At 55.2% G+C, this 17,360-nt stretch overlaps 1 protein-coding gene across 1 annotated transcript; it reads left to right on the top strand.

Moving 5' to 3' along the window:
* The first annotated feature begins 10,610 nt into the window (after positions 1–10,610).
* ACTB (actin beta) lies at positions 10,611–15,739 on the top strand. Its single transcript, XM_014610638.3, has 6 exons — positions 10,611–10,718; positions 12,401–12,533; positions 12,833–13,072; positions 13,669–14,107; positions 14,430–14,611; positions 14,997–15,739. Exons 2-6 carry the CDS (start codon positions 12,411–12,413, stop codon positions 15,138–15,140), a joined length of 1,128 nt encoding a protein of 375 aa, XP_014466124.2. The 5' UTR covers positions 10,611–10,718; positions 12,401–12,410; the 3' UTR covers positions 15,141–15,739.
* The last annotated feature ends 1,621 nt before the right edge of the window (positions 15,740–17,360 follow it).

Below are 17,360 nucleotides of genomic sequence, written 5' to 3'. Positions count from 1 at the left end.
GCAAGGAGGCAGCAGGGTCGGTATCCCACATAGGCCCAATCACGTGCTGCTCGCAGCCCTTCGGGGCAGGGGATGGGGGCCATTAGATGCAGTAATACCCCAGGGAATAACTAAGCCACTGTGCTCCACTGAGAGCAAAGGCACTGGGCTGCTCTAAAATGAGGCAGGCTCAAGTCAACTTGGTATTCCTTGGTATCACACACCCTGCACAGCCGGTAGGGGCATCTCAGCACAGCCCCCTGTGCAGGCATGGCCCATGGCACTGTGCTTCCCTCGGGCCCCACATCCTGGCTCAGGACCTTCCACAGGACCTCCTGCCGAGGGCTGAGGGCTGCCCTGCAGGCGCATGGTGGTGTAGGGGAGGGCAGTGGTCCTATACAGGCAGTGCGGAGGATGGCATAGTGCAAGCCCAGGGCATGTTGCAATGGGGGAGGCCCCAGGGAGATTTGGGGCACGGCTGCCCCCTGCTCACAGCAACCGGAGCAGTGCCATCCAACACCCACAGCAACCAGAGCAGTGCCATCCCTGCTCACAGCAACCCTGGCTGGCAGTGCCATCCAACAGAGCTGCTTAACGCCACCCTACTGCTGACCAGCCTTGCCTGCTGGAAAGAGTTCCCCCCCCCCACCTTAATCTTAAAACAAATGAAGAACAGAAGAGGGAGTCACAGGCAGCGAACGGGCAGTCCTGAGAGGCTGAAAGGTGCATTGTGAGCCTGCCAAACTGGCACCGGCCTCTCCGTGCTGCCCGCAGGCTCTGTTGACCTTGGCCGGCAGTGCCCGTGCCCGTGGATGCCAGCGCACTTGCTAGCCTCCGCCCGCCCTCCCCCCCCGTCACTGTCCCATGGTTTCTCAAGCCATGAGGCTGAGATAGGGGCTGTTGCATCACAGGGTTGCGGGGAGGTTCCCAGCAGCTAAAGTCCCCAGCCCTGCTCAGCACCAGGCTGATCTTTCTCCACGTGATACCAGGACCTTGCTGCCTCCTCTCGCTGGTCAGCTTCATCAGCGGCATCGCTGGCATTAGCCATCTGTGCCCTAGGACACCGGGAGAGGCCAGCCAGGCATTTCCACAGCCTGCAGGTCTCCCGTGAAGCAGGGGGAGGGAGGGTGATGGGAGAGCACATACCTTCCCTTGACCTGATTCTGGCATCCGTCCTAGCCGGAGGAGAGGCTGACTTCACCCTGCAGAGCAGAGGCACCCAAGGGCAGTGACTCGAGGGGGTGGCAACCACGTGGCATACCCCAGGAGGTGCAGGACCCACTCTTGGAGGGAGAGGCTGGGCCTGTGGAACCAGGGCAGGTGCTGCCTCTGGTCAGTGCATTTCAGAGCCCGGGGTTTGAGCCCGGGTTTGTTCGTAGCTGGGGCTGCCATCTCCAGGCCCATCCACAGCTCACCCCCAGGGCATCAGTCCAGGTCAGGGAAGGACCATGGGCTCCCTCCTGAGAGCTGTACCGAGGCCTCTTGGAAGGAGGCACTCCGGGACTCATGAGCTAGGCACCCCACTGCGGCTGTCTTGTGGGTAAGGAGGTTTAGTCTGTGCCAAGCTAGCCCTGAAAGCAAGGCGTCCACCGGTGCAAGAGCACACCTCTTACAACAGATCATCACAATGCCAGTGCCTCCCCCTGGGCCTGGCTCATTAGCCAGCCTCACATTTCCAGCAGATGTGAGTGCAAGGCCCAGCCGAGGTGCACACATGCTTTGGAGATGAGCTCACCCTGACAGCTGCGGAGACCAAAGGCCCCCGGGCTGAAGCAGAATGAGAGCAGTGCATGGGCCTCATGCTGGTTCCCCCTGCGTGTGCATGTGCCTCGGTTTTGGAGCGGTCTTACCTGGGCTACACACCTTCCCTCACACCTGTGCAAGCAGTACCGTCGGCCACCATCGCAGATCCAGTGACACGCTCCATCATCTGCGGGTGCCTGTCACGGCATCTGTACGTGCAAGCAGCAGCCCAGAAAAGCCTGCACACAAAAGTGACTGGGCAATGCTTCCCTCCCCAACTGGAGGCTGGTGCAAGGGGCTGGTGTAGACGGACAGGACCGCAGGGCTTCCTTCATCAGAGGAAGGTGTAAAGTTTGTCAGGGCCTGTGGGGTTTGAGGTTCTGCTGGGCAGGACGGTGGTGGCTGAGGGACCTTGAGATGCATCCTTGGTCATGACTTTGAGCCTGGCTCTGCATCCTGTCCCCAGATGACCCAGGTGCAAGCAGACACCTGGTCTGCTTACACCAGGTGGGGAGTTGCAGGCAGATGGACTTGATGCAGGCCGTGTCACTCCCTGGTGTGCCATTGGCAGAAGAAAGTGGTCTCTGACTTAGCCGCACCAGCCCGATGGGGTTGGTCCATGTGGGCTTCTCCAGCTTTCACTCTCACCTCCATTTTGTCTGAATACGAGGGCCTTTCTTCTTGTCCCAGGACGAATACGCCTGCCGGTGAGGAATGGGAGGTGTTGTGTTAGCCAGTCTAGGAGCGTCAATTAACACGCCGTGTTAACTGGGTTTGTTTAACTTTCTACTGAGATCTTATCTCCCGCCAGAAGGAATGCACAAAACCAGCCAAGCGCACTCAGGTGCAGCCAGTGGAAGTGGGAAACTTCTGGGGATGGGGACTGGGCTGGTAACAAAACCTGGTGAGGTCTCTGTGATGGGACAGATTGACTGGATAGCATCGTGTGCTTCCTCGGAGACCCTCTGGATCCCCCTGGATTGCATGCCAATGCAGAACTGTCCCCACTGGGATTGCACTGAAGTCAACTGGAGCCCTGGTGTTGACATCTCGGTGAAGCAGTGACACCAACAGAGAGCACTGGCCTGATTCTGTTTAACATGATGCAGCTCCGCTGGTTTCCCTGGACTCCCCCTCACCTACACTGGGTCATGCAAGGTGGGAATTGGCTTCCAGCTGTCCATTCACCTGGCAGCGGCGGAGGGTCTCACCGCCTTCAACAGCACTGTCACTAGGCGCATGCTGCTTATTGGAAGCAAGCCGCTGACACTTATAGGACTTAATTAAATTAGCAGTGGTTCTCCAAAGAGGATGGCCCTGTGGATGCACATGGACCTGTCTCAAATGATTGCTTTAACAGACAGACGAGGGGGTGGAGTAGAGACGTAGGGAAGCAGAGCACTAAGAATTGCACTTCTGGCTCCTTGCCTTGGACAAGATTTTCAAAGGGGGCATGAAGCACCTGTCAGGGTGAGCCAGCCACCTGGCAACTCCTCATGCCTTGGAAAGCTATCTCTCTGCCTTAGTTTCCCCTTCTGTAAAGTGGGCATAACTATACTTGCTGGTTTTGCAGGGCTGTGACTGAGTGGCCAGGGTCTCAAGCACTTTTAGCTCCCCTTGCAATCCATGTCAGCATGCAGCGCCTCTGGGAAGCAGGTCACGTATCTAGGTGGGTTTACTGCCTAATCGTGGGTGTTCGCATCTGAGTGTATTGGCGGGGGGGCTTGCCAAAAGCCAGTGGCAAGCTAGGAAGAGAGGGCAGGTCTCTTGAGTCCCCAGCCTCTGCACTAACCACTTGGCAATCACGCCCTCAGTAATGGAGGGTTAAAAACCCTAAATCCTGACAGTATTCAGCACTTCTACATCTCTTGTGGGCACTTTACAGCAGTAACTGGTCCCTGCTCTGACCAGCCTTGACATATGTTTTAAAATAGTGACCTCAGCCTTCCCATGTGTGAAATTAGGATCCTGCTTTTCGGAGCATTGCAAAGCTCAATCCTCTTTGCAAAGGGCCTGGTGACCCTTGGCTGGAAGGTGCTACCAGCCGCATTACCGTGAACAGAGTTGAGACGGGATCCGTCTGAATTCCTGCGAGGGCTTGACCGCCCCAAAACCCATTTCATTCCCTGGTATTAGGCTTTGGTGAGTTGCTCTCGGCTGTCTTCCCAACTCCACAGCACTGCAGGGGAAAACAGATGGGGAAAGTAATTCGTAATGGATATCAGTGTACTGGGCAGGGTGATACTACCCATTTAACACCCGTGCTGGTCTCTGCAAGGGCTTCCTAGCACATCCATGGAGAAGAGCCAGTACAGGAAAGCCCCCAGGCGCTCATGATGCTGCTCATGGTGTTTTGTTTTCCCCTGGTTTGTGGGTTTCTAGTTTTCAAGCTGACTTGCCGGGTGATTCATGGTTCCTGGGCTGATGTATGTCAAAGGGAACCTGGCCTGTTGGCTGCTCTGGTTAGCGCTCTGCTCCTGTTCTGAGCTGGAAGGGATATCCCCTAAAACTCCAGATGAGCCTTGTCTGGATATGTCAGCCAGTGTCACGCTTGGTGTGGTCGCTCCAACTGTGGAATAAGGGTCTATGGGCAGCTGGTCTTATCCCTCTTCTGGGTGGGCTCTAAGCAACAGGGACCAAAGTAGTCCATGGGAGTGACACCAGTGCAGAATCATGCCAGGTAACCCCAGGCAGACAAACCCAAAGAGTCAGCCTCCAGTCCTCATCGCCTCTTGCTCTCCAGGCCAGCAAAGGCAGGAAAGACCCTGCGATTAGATGGTCTCACTTAACGGTGAGCTGCTATAGTGGGAAACAGAGCTGGGAGGACCACGGTCCTGGTTGACATGGCTCGCTGGGGTCACCTGATCCCAGTTATCTGCCTGCCTAGTGCAAGGGGCTGGACCCGATGATCTTGCAAGGTCCCTTCCAGCCCCTTCCAATCTATGAATCTACGAGTCTATGAAAGCTGGGGAGGGTGGCGTGGTCTCCCCTGCATCCGAAAAGGAGGGAAAAGAGCAAGCGATAGGGGAAGGGGTGAGCAGCACAATGCAATGCACCAATCTGCAAATACTGAAGCAAAAGGAGCTGCAGGATTAGGAACCAGGAGGTCTCTGCAATGGGATGGAGAGAGATTACGAAGGAGGCTATGGGGTGGGGGGAACACAACCTAATGATCTGAGACAGATCGAGTGACCTCTTTCCCCTTCCCAGTGTTCACGGGGAAAATCCTGAGGCATTTACTGAGATCAAGTGAACTCCCACTGAAGCATGTGGGCTGGGAGGGGGGGAGCTGCCTGAGCAAACACAGGATGAGGGGATGAGGAAGTGAACCTGTGCCTCTGCGAAATAGGGGAAGTCATGGCCTCTGCCTCCCGTTCCCCTTGGGAAAGGCCAACACTAGAAAACTCACTGGGGATGGGGATTTTATTAAAATTCTGCATGTTCAGCTCAGCGGGTCTCTTTGCATGTCCTCTCAGTGTCCGCTCCTCTCCTGCGGCTAGAGGCTGGGATGGAGGGAGGGCAGGGAAGGGATGGAGAAAAAGCCTCTGAAATATGAATCACAGGGATTAGGAAGCGGGTCTTGAGGACCAGCCCCTCAGTTGCACCCTCTGCCAATGATCTTGCCCAAGTTTTGGTAGAGAGAGACCCCAGGAAGCCCTTGGATGGGAAAGCGCTTTGCAGGAGCCCTGCTCAGTGGTTCTCGAGCTGGGCAAGGGAGGAGGAGTGAGCAGATGCTGCAATGGGGCATGCCAGCACAGCGAAGGGAGGAAGAGCCTGATCAGGAGCTGTAAACAGGCCGCTGGCAGAAGCACATGACGGGAGAAATAATGCTGTGATTATGGCAACAGGGGAGATGAACAGCACACCAAGTTTACTTAGAGTCCCACGAGGGAGCCTGCCCTGGAGTGGAAGGAATTAGAAAAAAAGAGCAAAAGGCAGAGATGAAGGCAGAGGCACACAGCATCATTAGTGAGAAGCAGGCCCCAGCAGTACCAACCACAGCGGGGCACAGGGAATCCTCCTACACATGGTTTCCCCATGAACCAGGGAGATCTGAGCTCGGCAGCGCAGGAGAAGGGGAGGCCAGGAAAAGTGAACTGAAACAAAGAAATGCTCTAAGGCGGTGGTTTTCAACCTATGGTCTGCGGGGACCCCCCAGGGGTCCGCGGACTATACCTAAGGGGTCTGCAAAAGATGACTATGATCAAGCAACAGTGGACAAATACCCACACTTACAATTTAAAGGGGTCTTCACCTCCATGCAAAATTGTTTAGGGGTCCGCCAATGAAAAAAAGTTGAAAAACCCCATCTGAGGTCTTCGTTTCTAGGCTTCACCCGGAGGTTGTCCCTGCCCCCCACGGCTCTTGGCTATAACAACTCTCTCTCTGCTGGAAAGCCGGTTCTGGTCTTTAGCCTGTTTTCTGTTTGGCTTTCTGCACCGAGCTTGCATTTCAGTCATGGGACTGGCTGGATGTACAGAGATTAGTCCCTTGTGCTTAAGAATCACAAAACCCCGTTGTGAACTGGAGAAGGGGAAAGCTTGGAATGTGGCATTTTCAGGACACCTCTTTCCGCACGCCCCCCGATCTCAAATCTTAGTCCAGCTTGTGCTAGATCCCCAGGCGGACGACTGAAAATGTCCTTCCCCCCCAACATGGGTGGCTTTGTTGCAGGTGCAGACAGGGCTGGCCGGTCAAGGTCAGTTCCAAGCAGCTTTGCCCCAAGCCAGGATGGAGATAGGTTTGCAATTCAGATCAAAATTAAGTGATTTCCACTCGCATGGAACGGGCAGGAACGAGGAGGCTGGGAATAAGGAGAGCCACCGAATCCTAGGAAAAGGGGCTAGAAGGTCCCTCGGGAGGTCATCGAATCCAATCCTTGCTCAAGCCAGGAATACCCCTGCCTAAACCCTTCCAGCCTAGTGTCGGTCTAACCTAGAGGGATTAGGCCCCTTGTCTGGTCCTGTGGGCTGGATGAGTGGCACCGGGCCAGTCCACTGGCTGGATCAGGCCCACAGACGTCCCCCACCCACATGCCCGATCCAGTGCATATAGCACCTGCCCGGGCTGGTTTGGGATGCCAGCCCAACTGTGCATCCCCTGTAACACAGCCTGGGACCTGGTCCCAGTGAGTGCCATGGGTGGCACGTGTCCGTGGTACTCTGCACAGGGTCAGTCTGGCACAGTGCATGGGTTAACAGGGCAGCACCAGGGGCTGGATGATGGGGCTCTGTAAGCTGGATCTGACCCATGGGCCGGATGCTTGACATCCCGATTCAACCTGTACGTATTCCACGGCCTCTCTCAGTAATCCTCAGAGGACAGTGAGAACAATTGCTCACCATCCTCTTTACAACCATCTTATCTTGCTTTCAAAGATTGTTCCCTAGGCCTCCCTTTCAGTCTTCTTTTCTCCCTCTTGGCCTTCTCTAAATTGTCCCAATTTTCCAAGCGCTCCCCATTCATGTTTAGTGATGAGATCCTGGCTTTCTGCTCCCACCCACAGTGTCCATGGCGTTCTGCCTGTCCCCTTTCTAGGAGGCACTTGTAGCACAACCCACCAGCAAGCTCCATACACACTCCACCACAGCCATTGGGTGAGTTTATGCAGTGGGAGCATTAATGCGATGCCTTGGAGAGTTTGTTCAGCCACAGCCCCACATGGATTGGGTTATCTGCGTGACCTGCACCCTCAGGAACAAATCCCCTTTGTAGTCAATGCCTTTCAATCCTGGCTTTTCTCCACCTCGGAGGAAGTGAGAGAACCGGGGACACTTGCTGCTCGTCAGGGGCCGGTTCTTGCAATCTTCATTCAGATTAAATTCTCATGGCACAGGGCGGACGCATTATTGTGTTTGGGGTATTTCCAGCTCGGGTACCTTGCTCTTTGCTGTAGCTGTGAGGTTAGGCAATTCTAGCTGGCTGGTAATTCCCCCCCACATAACCATCTTACATCTGCCATTCTCCCACCTCACTTGTTCTCCATCAGTCCCCAGAGATGGCTGCAAGGAGACTTTGGAGACTCCTCTCCTCAGGTCCTCAGCCCCTTCCCAGAATTGCATCTGGCCCTGCTGATCATCAATAGCTTCTCGCCTATTGTCCTTTGCTGGAAGCCCCCTGAGACCGCCGGCTCCTCATTAATGCTGATCTCCCTCAGGTCCCTGCTCCCTTCAGCCTTTGTGCGGAGAAGGGCGGTGAAGCGGCATGGCAGCCTCTCCTAGGGCTGGAGTGCGCTTCCCCCTGCCTCACCGCATTCACAGGATGTTTTTTGTCCCCACCTCATCCCTGATGGACACTTCCACTTAACCTTCCCCCTTGCCTCATCCGGCCCCTGCTGCTCTGCACAGCCACCCCGCACCCGGGCCTTGTGGTTGCTTTTATTTGACATAATCCTCTAATTAATAATATGCAAGGCTCAGCCTTTCCAAAGAAGGGCAGGGATATTAATGAAGTCTCTGGGAACGGGCTAATTAACTGCAATGATCCCCGTTTTACTGATAGGGAAGCTGAGAGTCACGGAGCTGGAGGGGTTTGCCCCACGTCACAGAGACAGACATGGGCAGGCAGGGTTTTACCTCCGGGGCTCCTGGTTGCACACCCCCTGCTTTGCCCATCACGTCGCATGGCTGCCTTCTCCTCGTGTTAAAGAAAACCTTGAGTTTTTATAAAAGCCTTTGTGTTCTTCCCTGTAGCTGGACATTTCTGATGAGGTACTTTTGCCCTTGTATGTTCTCTAGAGGAGATACAGGGCAGGTCGGTAGGGGTATGGGTTTAGGGGTAGCACCTCTTTGGAGGAGCGTGCGATTGCCATGCCCTTTAAGAGCCCGTGCATAGCTCCTGCACTGGGTCCACTGGGCCCTTTGGATTCCCCTCCATAGACTATGCTTGTGCCATAAAGAAGTACGGCTGGAAGGACCCTCCAGAGGTCTTCGGAGCACACCCCGGTGCAATGCGTGTGCCCCTTCGTGCGCCATGCTCCTTCCAGATGCCGCTTGTGTTGCTTTGGGTGAATCGTGATACCAGGCTGGACACCCGCTGCGTGCCTCTCTGTCCCGACAGGGTGCGTGTAGACCCTTTGCAAAGGGCCAAGTTCTGCTCTCGGTTCCATCAGTGCCTACCTGGACGAGCTCCACTGACAACTGTGGGGATCCCTCTGGATCATCAGTCGCGTGGCGGTGTCAGGATGCTCCTCTCACAGACAGGACCCAAAGCAATGCTTGGCTCAGTGCCCGCCTGCAGTCGGAGGTGGCACAACGACTAGACTGCAGCAGGTGCGGACCCCCCATCTGAAGACATGAACCCCTTGCAACAAGGGCCGAGAGTCGAACAGCCTGTCCTCGCCCTGCCACTATAAGGTGAACTTCTGTTTCCAGAGGCCTTTGGTCCCTGCAGGCTGTTTTCTGGGTCCCTCAACACAGGGAGAAGGAAGAAGCCAAAGGCCTGAGACCCCACGTGGCCCTTCCCAGCTCCCCTGGGAGCCCTGGGGCAGCTGGGCAGGCTACATGCCCCACACGGGCTGCTGAGGAAGTCAGCTGGGCTCTGCATAGGGATCCAATAGGAAGAGAAACCAGTCCGGCCCATCCATAAATGGCTTGTTAAGTCCCACACAATTACCCCCACCCAGGTAATTGCAGAACTGTGCTCTACAACTATTTGCACAGTTCCCCCTGCTGCTTTCTCCTCCCCGGTGTTGTGCCATGTCGCGCAGGGAGGGTGACACGCATTTCCCTGGGGAGATAACGCCCTGACCCCCAACTCTTCCAAAAAAGGACTCACTTTACAGGAAGGAACCGTTCAATGGCCAAACCCTCCAGGTTTCACCTTATATGAATGAATGTCCTGCACACACACACACACACTCAGGTAGGCCTTATTCACATCAAGTCTCATTGATTTCCTTGTGACTCAGCTGGCAGGGCAGGGCTGGGCCGTCATCAAACAGCACCCCCCCCCCCCCCCGCAACTCCAGATGCCCTGCTAACCCCATTCCCTACTGCATCGCATCCTCATCCAAATGCACGCTCAGCTTGGCGCCCCACTTCAGCAGCACACTGCCCATCCCCGTGTCACTTAGAAATTCATGTGTACCATTTTCCAGGGGCTGTTATTTTTGCTGAGAGCCAATATCCAAGGCACAACCTTGCTGCCAGGTTGAAGCCCGCGCTGCAAAACTGACAGCAGTCTGCAAGTCGAGGCCCACACTCCCCCACTGCTTCATTGACTCGATTTAATCAGTTCGTGTTTGCACCGCGTCCTAGAGAGGCGAAACGCTTTGCAGCCCCTCGGCTCCTGGCTCTTCGCGGGGTGACCTTGCCTTTGTTTGGAAACGAGTCTCCCGTACGATACCGAAATGCAGACTTGCAGAAACACAACCACACGAGGCCTTGCACCAGAATGGAAGAGGAAGCAGGAATTGGCAGGACCCCCCAAATCCCTGCTGCTCCGACCACCCCCATAATGGAAACCTGGGGACGGCATGGCACTGCCTGCCAATGCTCAACATCATCCATTTCCACCCTGGGCAGTTGGAAGGGGGTTAAGGGCGCGCTTTCCTGGGTACCAGGGTGGGCTCATCCTCCCCCTGCACTGAGTGCTGGCTCCCCAGGGTTGGGGTTTTTTTTTTGCACGTGCAATGCACCCCAAGGCTTGTTTTGCATGTGCAACTGCACCCTCCGGGCCCGGCCCGGCCCTGCCCCTTGCCCCCTGCCCGGGGGTGCCGGCCGGCCGGCGGGGTGCAGCAGCGGCCGCGGCAGCGCAGGGAGGCGCCGGGCCCGCGGGGGAGGGGGGGCTGCTGCAATGTGCGCGCGCGGCGGTGACTGAGCGCGCCGCAGCCAATCAGCGCGGCCCGTTCCGAAAGTTGCCTTATATGGCGATGGGGCCCGGCCCGCTCGGTCCTATAAAACCCGGCGCGCGCGGCCGGCTGCTGTCGCCGCGAGCTGCTCCCGCCTGCACCGCCAGCCCCAACCCCAGCACCGCTCGACGCCTGCAGCCGCCCGGTGAGCGCCGGGCCCGGGCCCAGGGAGGGGGGTGTTTGCAGGGGGGCATGGGTGCGGGGTTGCATGGTTTGGGAGGCTCCTGGGGTTGCAAAACCACCACCTCCTTGTACCCCGACTGTGCATGGGGTGTTGCAAAACCTGTACCCTAACTGTGCATGGTGGGGGGTGCTAGTGTTGTATGGTGGGGTTGCAAAACCTGCACCCCAACCATGCATGACTGGCTGGTGCTGGGGGTGTACCACCACCTCTTCCCTGTACCCCACTTGTGCATGGTGGGGGGTGCAAGGGGAGTGCTGGTGGTTGGGGTTGCAACACCAGCACCCTTCCTGTACCCCAGCTGTGTGTGGTGGGGGGCGAGGTGTTTGTAGTGCGTCTCTTAAGAGGATTTGTTGCCGGGCTGGGTGGGGAAGAAATGGTCAGAGCTGGGACGGAGGGGGTGTACCCACTGCTGGCCCTGCTGCAGGGCTGGAGGTGCCCGGCTCCCTTGCTAGGAGCTGGGCGCACGCGGTGGGGGTAGGGGAAGGCAGCCTTGGGTGCATGGGGCGAGCGGAGCAGCCGCTCCTCCCACTGCTGGGGAGAGGGTCTTTGTCTGGATGGTCTCTGGGAGGTGGCTGCCCCCCCATGCGTGGGGAGGGGCTGCCCGCAGCTGCTGGCGGGCGCTGGGTAGGGTGGGGTCTCTGCACCCCAGTGCCTGGCTCCTAGGCTGGGAGGCAGGGGTGGGGGGTGCCCTTTGCTCCAGCAGTGTTGTAGGGGAGCTGCCCTGGCACGGGGGCAATGCCCAGCCGCCCTGCCCCAGCTGCAGGGGAGGACTCCACTCCCTGGTGCCCTTGCTTGGCACACGAGGGTAGAAATGGGCTTGGCAGTTCACTCTCCGCTGGGTCTGAGGTGGCATTTGAGCCTGGCCGGGGCTGTGCCCCAGGGGCCCTCCCAGCTTGCAAGGACTGTAATGCTAGAATAACGCTCTGGCTGTTTCAGTGGGGCGTGGGGAGAAAGGAGGTGCTCCAGAGCCAACTTGCTGGGCAAGCTTGGCAGGGCGGGTCTGCTGCTGCCCCACTTGATGGAGCACAAAATGCACCTGTGCGTGGCTGCCTGACTAGTTGCGCTAGTCGGGGCTGCGCAGGGCGGGGAGCCGGAGCCCAGAGCAGGGTGTCGGGAACTTGCCCTTCGCAACTCCTCCATTGTCACGCCTGCCTCCAGACAGACACCCCCACAGCAGTGCTGGGAACAGGGAGTGGCCAGGCCCGGCCTCCTTTGAAGGGAGGGGAGTGGCTGGCAGCGAGCGGGGGCCCTCCCAAAAGCTGGCTCCACGCCGTGCCACTGGCTCCTTGCAAAGCTCGCTCTCACCATTGCCTTTTATGGTAATAATATGAGACTGGAGCAGGGACTTCCTTTGTCCCAAATCTGTGCAAAGGCAAAATATGCAGCACTGGGCTCCCCCTCGCGGCCGGCTGGAGAAGAGGCGCAGAGCAAACAGGAAGCTAGAGAGGAAATGGGTGGGGTAGGCGGCCGGGTCTGCAGCTCTGTCTTGGCAGGAGCTTTACCACATGGGGCTTTCCTCCTCCTGGCAAGACAGGATGAGCGGTGGTGCCTGGCAGCCCTGACAGACCACGGTCTAGGAGTGCCCACGAGCTACTCAGAGCAGCAACTCCAGCATGCTCACATTGTCTTGTGTTGCTTTGCAGTTAGTTCGCCATGGATGATGATATTGCTGCGCTCGTTGTGGACAATGGCTCCGGTATGTGCAAGGCCGGCTTCGCTGGGGACGACGCCCCTCGTGCCGTCTTCCCATCCATCGTCGGGCGCCCCAGACACCAGGTACGTGGGAGGGGAGGGGGTGCTGCCTCTTCTACGCTGGAAACGGTTTCCAAGAAATGGAGTGGCTCCAAAGACTCCAATTCCTAGACTGGAGAAAAAGCAACTCATTTCCGTTCTAGGGACACGTCCTTCCTTAATCAGTTGATGGCTTGGTTCATCCAGCAATTCCCCCTACTATAAGCCACTTGAAAAGCTGGCTGGCCCCTAGCCCAAGTAACCAGTCTGGTAGACGTGGTAGGATGTGGGTGTTTGAGTTTAACTAATGGTAGCCCCTTTTTTTATTATTATTATTTCTTCAGGGTGTGATGGTTGGCATGGGCCAGAAAGACAGCTATGTTGGTGATGAGGCCCAAAGCAAAAGAGGTATCCTGACCCTGAAGTACCCCATCGAACACGGCATTGTCACCAACTGGGATGACATGGAGAAGATCTGGCACCACACCTTCTACAACGAGCTCAGAGTTGCCCCTGAGGAGCACCCTGTGCTGCTCACAGAGGCTCCCCTGAACCCCAAAGCCAACAGGGAAAAGATGACACAGGTGTGTACTGTGGCCTGAGCCCCCCACCCTCTGCCACTTGGCTCTAGCCTGTGGGGAAGCTGCTGGCCAGCCCTCCTCCCTTCCTGTCTTCATCTTTTTTTCCCCCCCTCCCCTTTTTGCTATTCTTTGCAGGGTTTTCCTTTCCTGACCTGAGCCTTCTCTTTGCTGGATCTTGACAGGTTTTATTTGTTCTTCTAAGCTGGTTTCCTCTTGCTGCCTTGATACTACCAACTCCTCTAACTGCTGTTTCTGACTAGACACTAACTGTTCACCTGTCTTGAGTGATTTCTGCCATGTAGCTGTCTAGTTTTTTGGGGGGTGATGGAGAATGTGGCTCTCTGAAGCAGCTGTGTTGCACCTGGGCTTTTGCCCATGTTCTTAACTTCTTCCCAGGACTCGGACTTGGGTTGATGGGTTTGCTGTGGTAGCCCAGAACTGATTGGCATGGCCTCCCATTCCAGTGGACCCATGATTGTTGTCTCTGGGGACATGGGAATGGTCTAGCAAAATGACACTTGCATGACTTGCAAACAATCTCTCACGAGCCTCTTGGACCCCTTCCGTGAGCATAACCATCCTCTCTTCTCTTTCCCCAGATCATGTTTGAGACCTTCAACACCCCAGCCATGTACGTAGCCATTCAGGCTGTCCTGTCCCTGTACGCCTCTGGTCGTACCACTGGTATTGTGATGGACTCTGGTGATGGTGTCACCCACACTGTGCCCATCTATGAAGGCTATGCCCTTCCCCATGCCATCCTCCGTCTGGATCTGGCTGGCCGTGATCTGACGGACTACCTCATGAAGATCCTGACTGAGAGAGGCTACAGCTTCACCACCACAGCCGAGAGGGAAATCGTGCGTGACATCAAGGAGAAGCTGTGCTATGTCGCCCTGGACTTCGAACAGGAGATGGCCACCGCAGCCTCCAGCTCTTCCCTGGAGAAGAGCTATGAACTCCCTGATGGTCAGGTGATCACCATTGGCAATGAGAGGTTCAGGTGCCCTGAAGCCCTCTTCCAGCCTTCTTTCTTGGGTAAGTCCACTCCCATCCTGTTCAAGAGACTCCTAGCCCCCGGGTCTTGGGGAGGGAGGGTGGGCGATGCTTCCTTACCAGAAGTGAGTAGATAACAGGACTATCTTGGTGTCACTTCCCAGTGGTACCTCCCCCATACAGGAGTGGCTGAGGGGCTCTTCATAGTGGGGAAGTGGGGTGAGGAGAGCTTTTTACAGAGTAGGACTTCTGCTGAAGTCTTAGGTGTTTCCATTATACCTGTACACCAGGCTTTCTCGGGTATGTGACTGGCTAGCTGACCAATTCTTTAACTGATCTTGTTTCTGGCTGTCTTTTCTGGCAGGTATGGAATCCTGTGGTATCCATGAAACTACCTTCAACTCCATCATGAAGTGCGATGTTGATATCCGTAAAGATCTGTATGCCAACACTGTGCTGTCTGGTGGTACCACCATGTACCCAGGCATTGCTGACAGAATGCAGAAGGAGATCACAGCCCTGGCACCCAGCACAATGAAAATCAAGGTATATTTTTGGAGTCTTCAAATTCCTACATCTGCCCTGTCCCAACAAGGGTTGGTGGTGCCCAGACTTAATGATTTACCTAAGAAGAAATTGGCAGATTCTGGGTAACTTGCGCCATAAGGGTAGGACAAGGTCTTGGCACTTGCACTGGTTTAGGCAAGGCCAGCATCGTCCTACGAGTGGTCTTTTTCTGGGTAGAATGGCTGACCAAATGACAGTTCAAATCCAGGAACATTTGTGGGATTGTTAGACAAGATGCTCGCTTCAATGGCAAACCTAGTAGCTTGGTCCTGACCATAGAAACAGCTGGGGTAGGTGATGCAGCTGGGAACTGTAGACACTTCATACAGGCCTTGACTCTAACCCTCTCTCCTGTCTCCTGCAGATCATTGCCCCGCCTGAGCGGAAGTACTCTGTCTGGATTGGTGGCTCCATCCTGGCCTCCCTGTCCACCTTCCAGCAGATGTGGATCAGCAAGCAGGAGTACGATGAATCTGGACCCTCCATTGTCCACCGCAAATGCTTCTAAACCGGACTGTTACCACGTCACACCGAAACAAGAACCCATATCTGCGCATCAACCAAGACAAGATTGGCATGGCTTTATTTGTTTTTTTTGGCGCTTGACTCAGGATTTAAAAACTGGAATGGTGAAGGTGACAGCAGCAGTCTTAGCGTGTCGGAGCGATGGTCCCCAAAGTTCTACAATGCATCTGAGGACTTTGATTGTACATTTGTTTTTTTTTTTTTTGTTTTGTTTTTTTAATAGTCATTCCAAATATTGTATAATGCATTGTTACAGGAAGTTCTCGCCTCTGCGAAGGCCGCAGCCCACCTCGAAGGAGCCTGTACCTAAAGATGGTTTTTAGGTGTAACTGCTTGTCTGTAAATTATGTAACCCAACAAGTGTCTTTTTTTGTATCTTCCGCCTTAAAAACAAACACTTGATTCCTCTTTTTGATTTGTCAAGCAAGCAGGGCTGTGTTTCCCAGTGGTAGATGTGAATGAAGGCTTTAGTCCCCCTGGAGCGTCCAGTGAAAAGCGGTGCCAGTATGTGGGGGAGGGAGGGGCTACCTGTACACTGACTTAAGACCAGTTCAAATAAAAGTGCACACAATAGAGGCTTGACTGTGGACTCATGTTCTTTTTTTTTTTTTCTTTTAAATGGCTGCAAAGTTGCATGCTGAGCTCCTGGAGTGTGGGTTTGGTGGGGGGGGAAGAACCTTGCAAGCTATGCATTTGTGCTGGCTGCTCTGTAGTGAAGCTCCATCTCCAAGGGCTTGAGCTTGTGGTTCAAAGGAAGCTAACAGCTAGAAGTGCCCCTTTCCTAGCTGAGCTGTGTCCTGACCTTATATGCCTATCTTGCCTCTCCAGGAACCAAGGTATGGGCCATAATGTAATTAAAAGCTTTGGTAGCCCTGTGCAGTTGCTAGATTCCTCTCCCACTACTGCAAAGAGCAGCACAGTGGTATTGTATCTGGTACAAATAAGATCAGTACTGGGGAGGGTGGGTGGTTCCTCCCCCTCCAAAACAACAGGGGAGTTGCTTTAATCTGTCAAAGGGCTGCCTTAACAAGCAAAGCCTGCATTTCTGTTCTCATTATTACTCCCACTCCATAGCTGGAGGTTTTCAAAAGTGCTGAGCACCCAGAGCTACAATGAGTCAGTAGGGGCTTGGCCCTTATCCTAGTGCCGGGTCTCCAGCAACACTGGAAAAGCTAGGGCAGGAAGAGCTGACTTGGCACCTTGAAGCAACTGGATGTAGCTCTTCACTGCATGGCTCTCAGACCTACTTAGCTGATTTAAAAAAAAAAAATAAAATCACTAGTTCTGGGTTTCCCTTCCTCTTTTCTGGTTGTGGGCTTTTTGAAAGATCAAATGTCCTCACAAAACTACCCATAGATCTGGGTTGAAAAGATCTGGGTGCCCAGTGCTTGGAAGTAAATGTGAGTGCTTGTGATTTGAAGGACGCCAGTGCAATCTGTAGGCGCCTGGCCCTGTCAATAAGGGAGCACATACAAGCCTGGAAGCTTGCCCATGATGCCAGGGCACTAGTTCAACTGCATGGGTTAGCTTTGATGTAGGTGATAGACATGTCTCACAGGGACTGGGCCTTGTTCCCAAGTACTCTTCTATGGATGTCCTTGTTCTGAAGAGCTTTTGGTGCCAGTGGCTGCATCTGGCTGAAGGATGGTGGAGGAGGGTCAAGAGGAGGGAGAGATGCATGGGTGGAGTGGGGCATTACTATATACCAGTAACACGTGAAGTCCCAGCTGAGACCAGGGCCCATTAGTGCAGGCACTCTCGCTAATGCATATACCCAGTGAGAGCCCCTGATCCAGCCTGTCTGAACGGAGCAGACAGCCAGAGAAGGCAAAGCCATTTCCCCAGGTTAGAGAGCTGGGAGCAGAACCAGCTTGAGTTTCAGCCCGGGGCCTGCCCAGTTCTCTGTGCCCGGCATGTGCTGGGTTCTCCCTAAGACATAAGCGTCCACCTTTGCTTCTGCACAGGGAGCCTGAGGGACTGGAGAAAGCCAAGATGTGAAGGCAGCAGCAGCTCAGTTTGTGAGACCACGGAGGATGTCCCAGGCCAGGTCTTGCCCTCTCATCCAGGTGAGATGACAGGGTACTAGTCTGCGCTGTCTTTCTGAAGTGTCTTATCACCCACCTGCCTGTGTAGCAGTGATTGTACCAGGCTAATGGCAGAAAATGGGCTGAACTCAGGCTTGAATTTCACTTCCATCCTTGGC

This window comes from Alligator mississippiensis, chromosome 13 (assembly GCF_030867095.1).
Source record: "Alligator mississippiensis isolate rAllMis1 chromosome 13, rAllMis1, whole genome shotgun sequence".
NCBI classification, from domain to species: domain Eukaryota; kingdom Metazoa; phylum Chordata; order Crocodylia; family Alligatoridae; genus Alligator; species Alligator mississippiensis.
The sequence above is the reverse complement of the archived record's forward strand: the minus strand, read 5'-3'. Positions and strand labels throughout refer to the sequence as shown.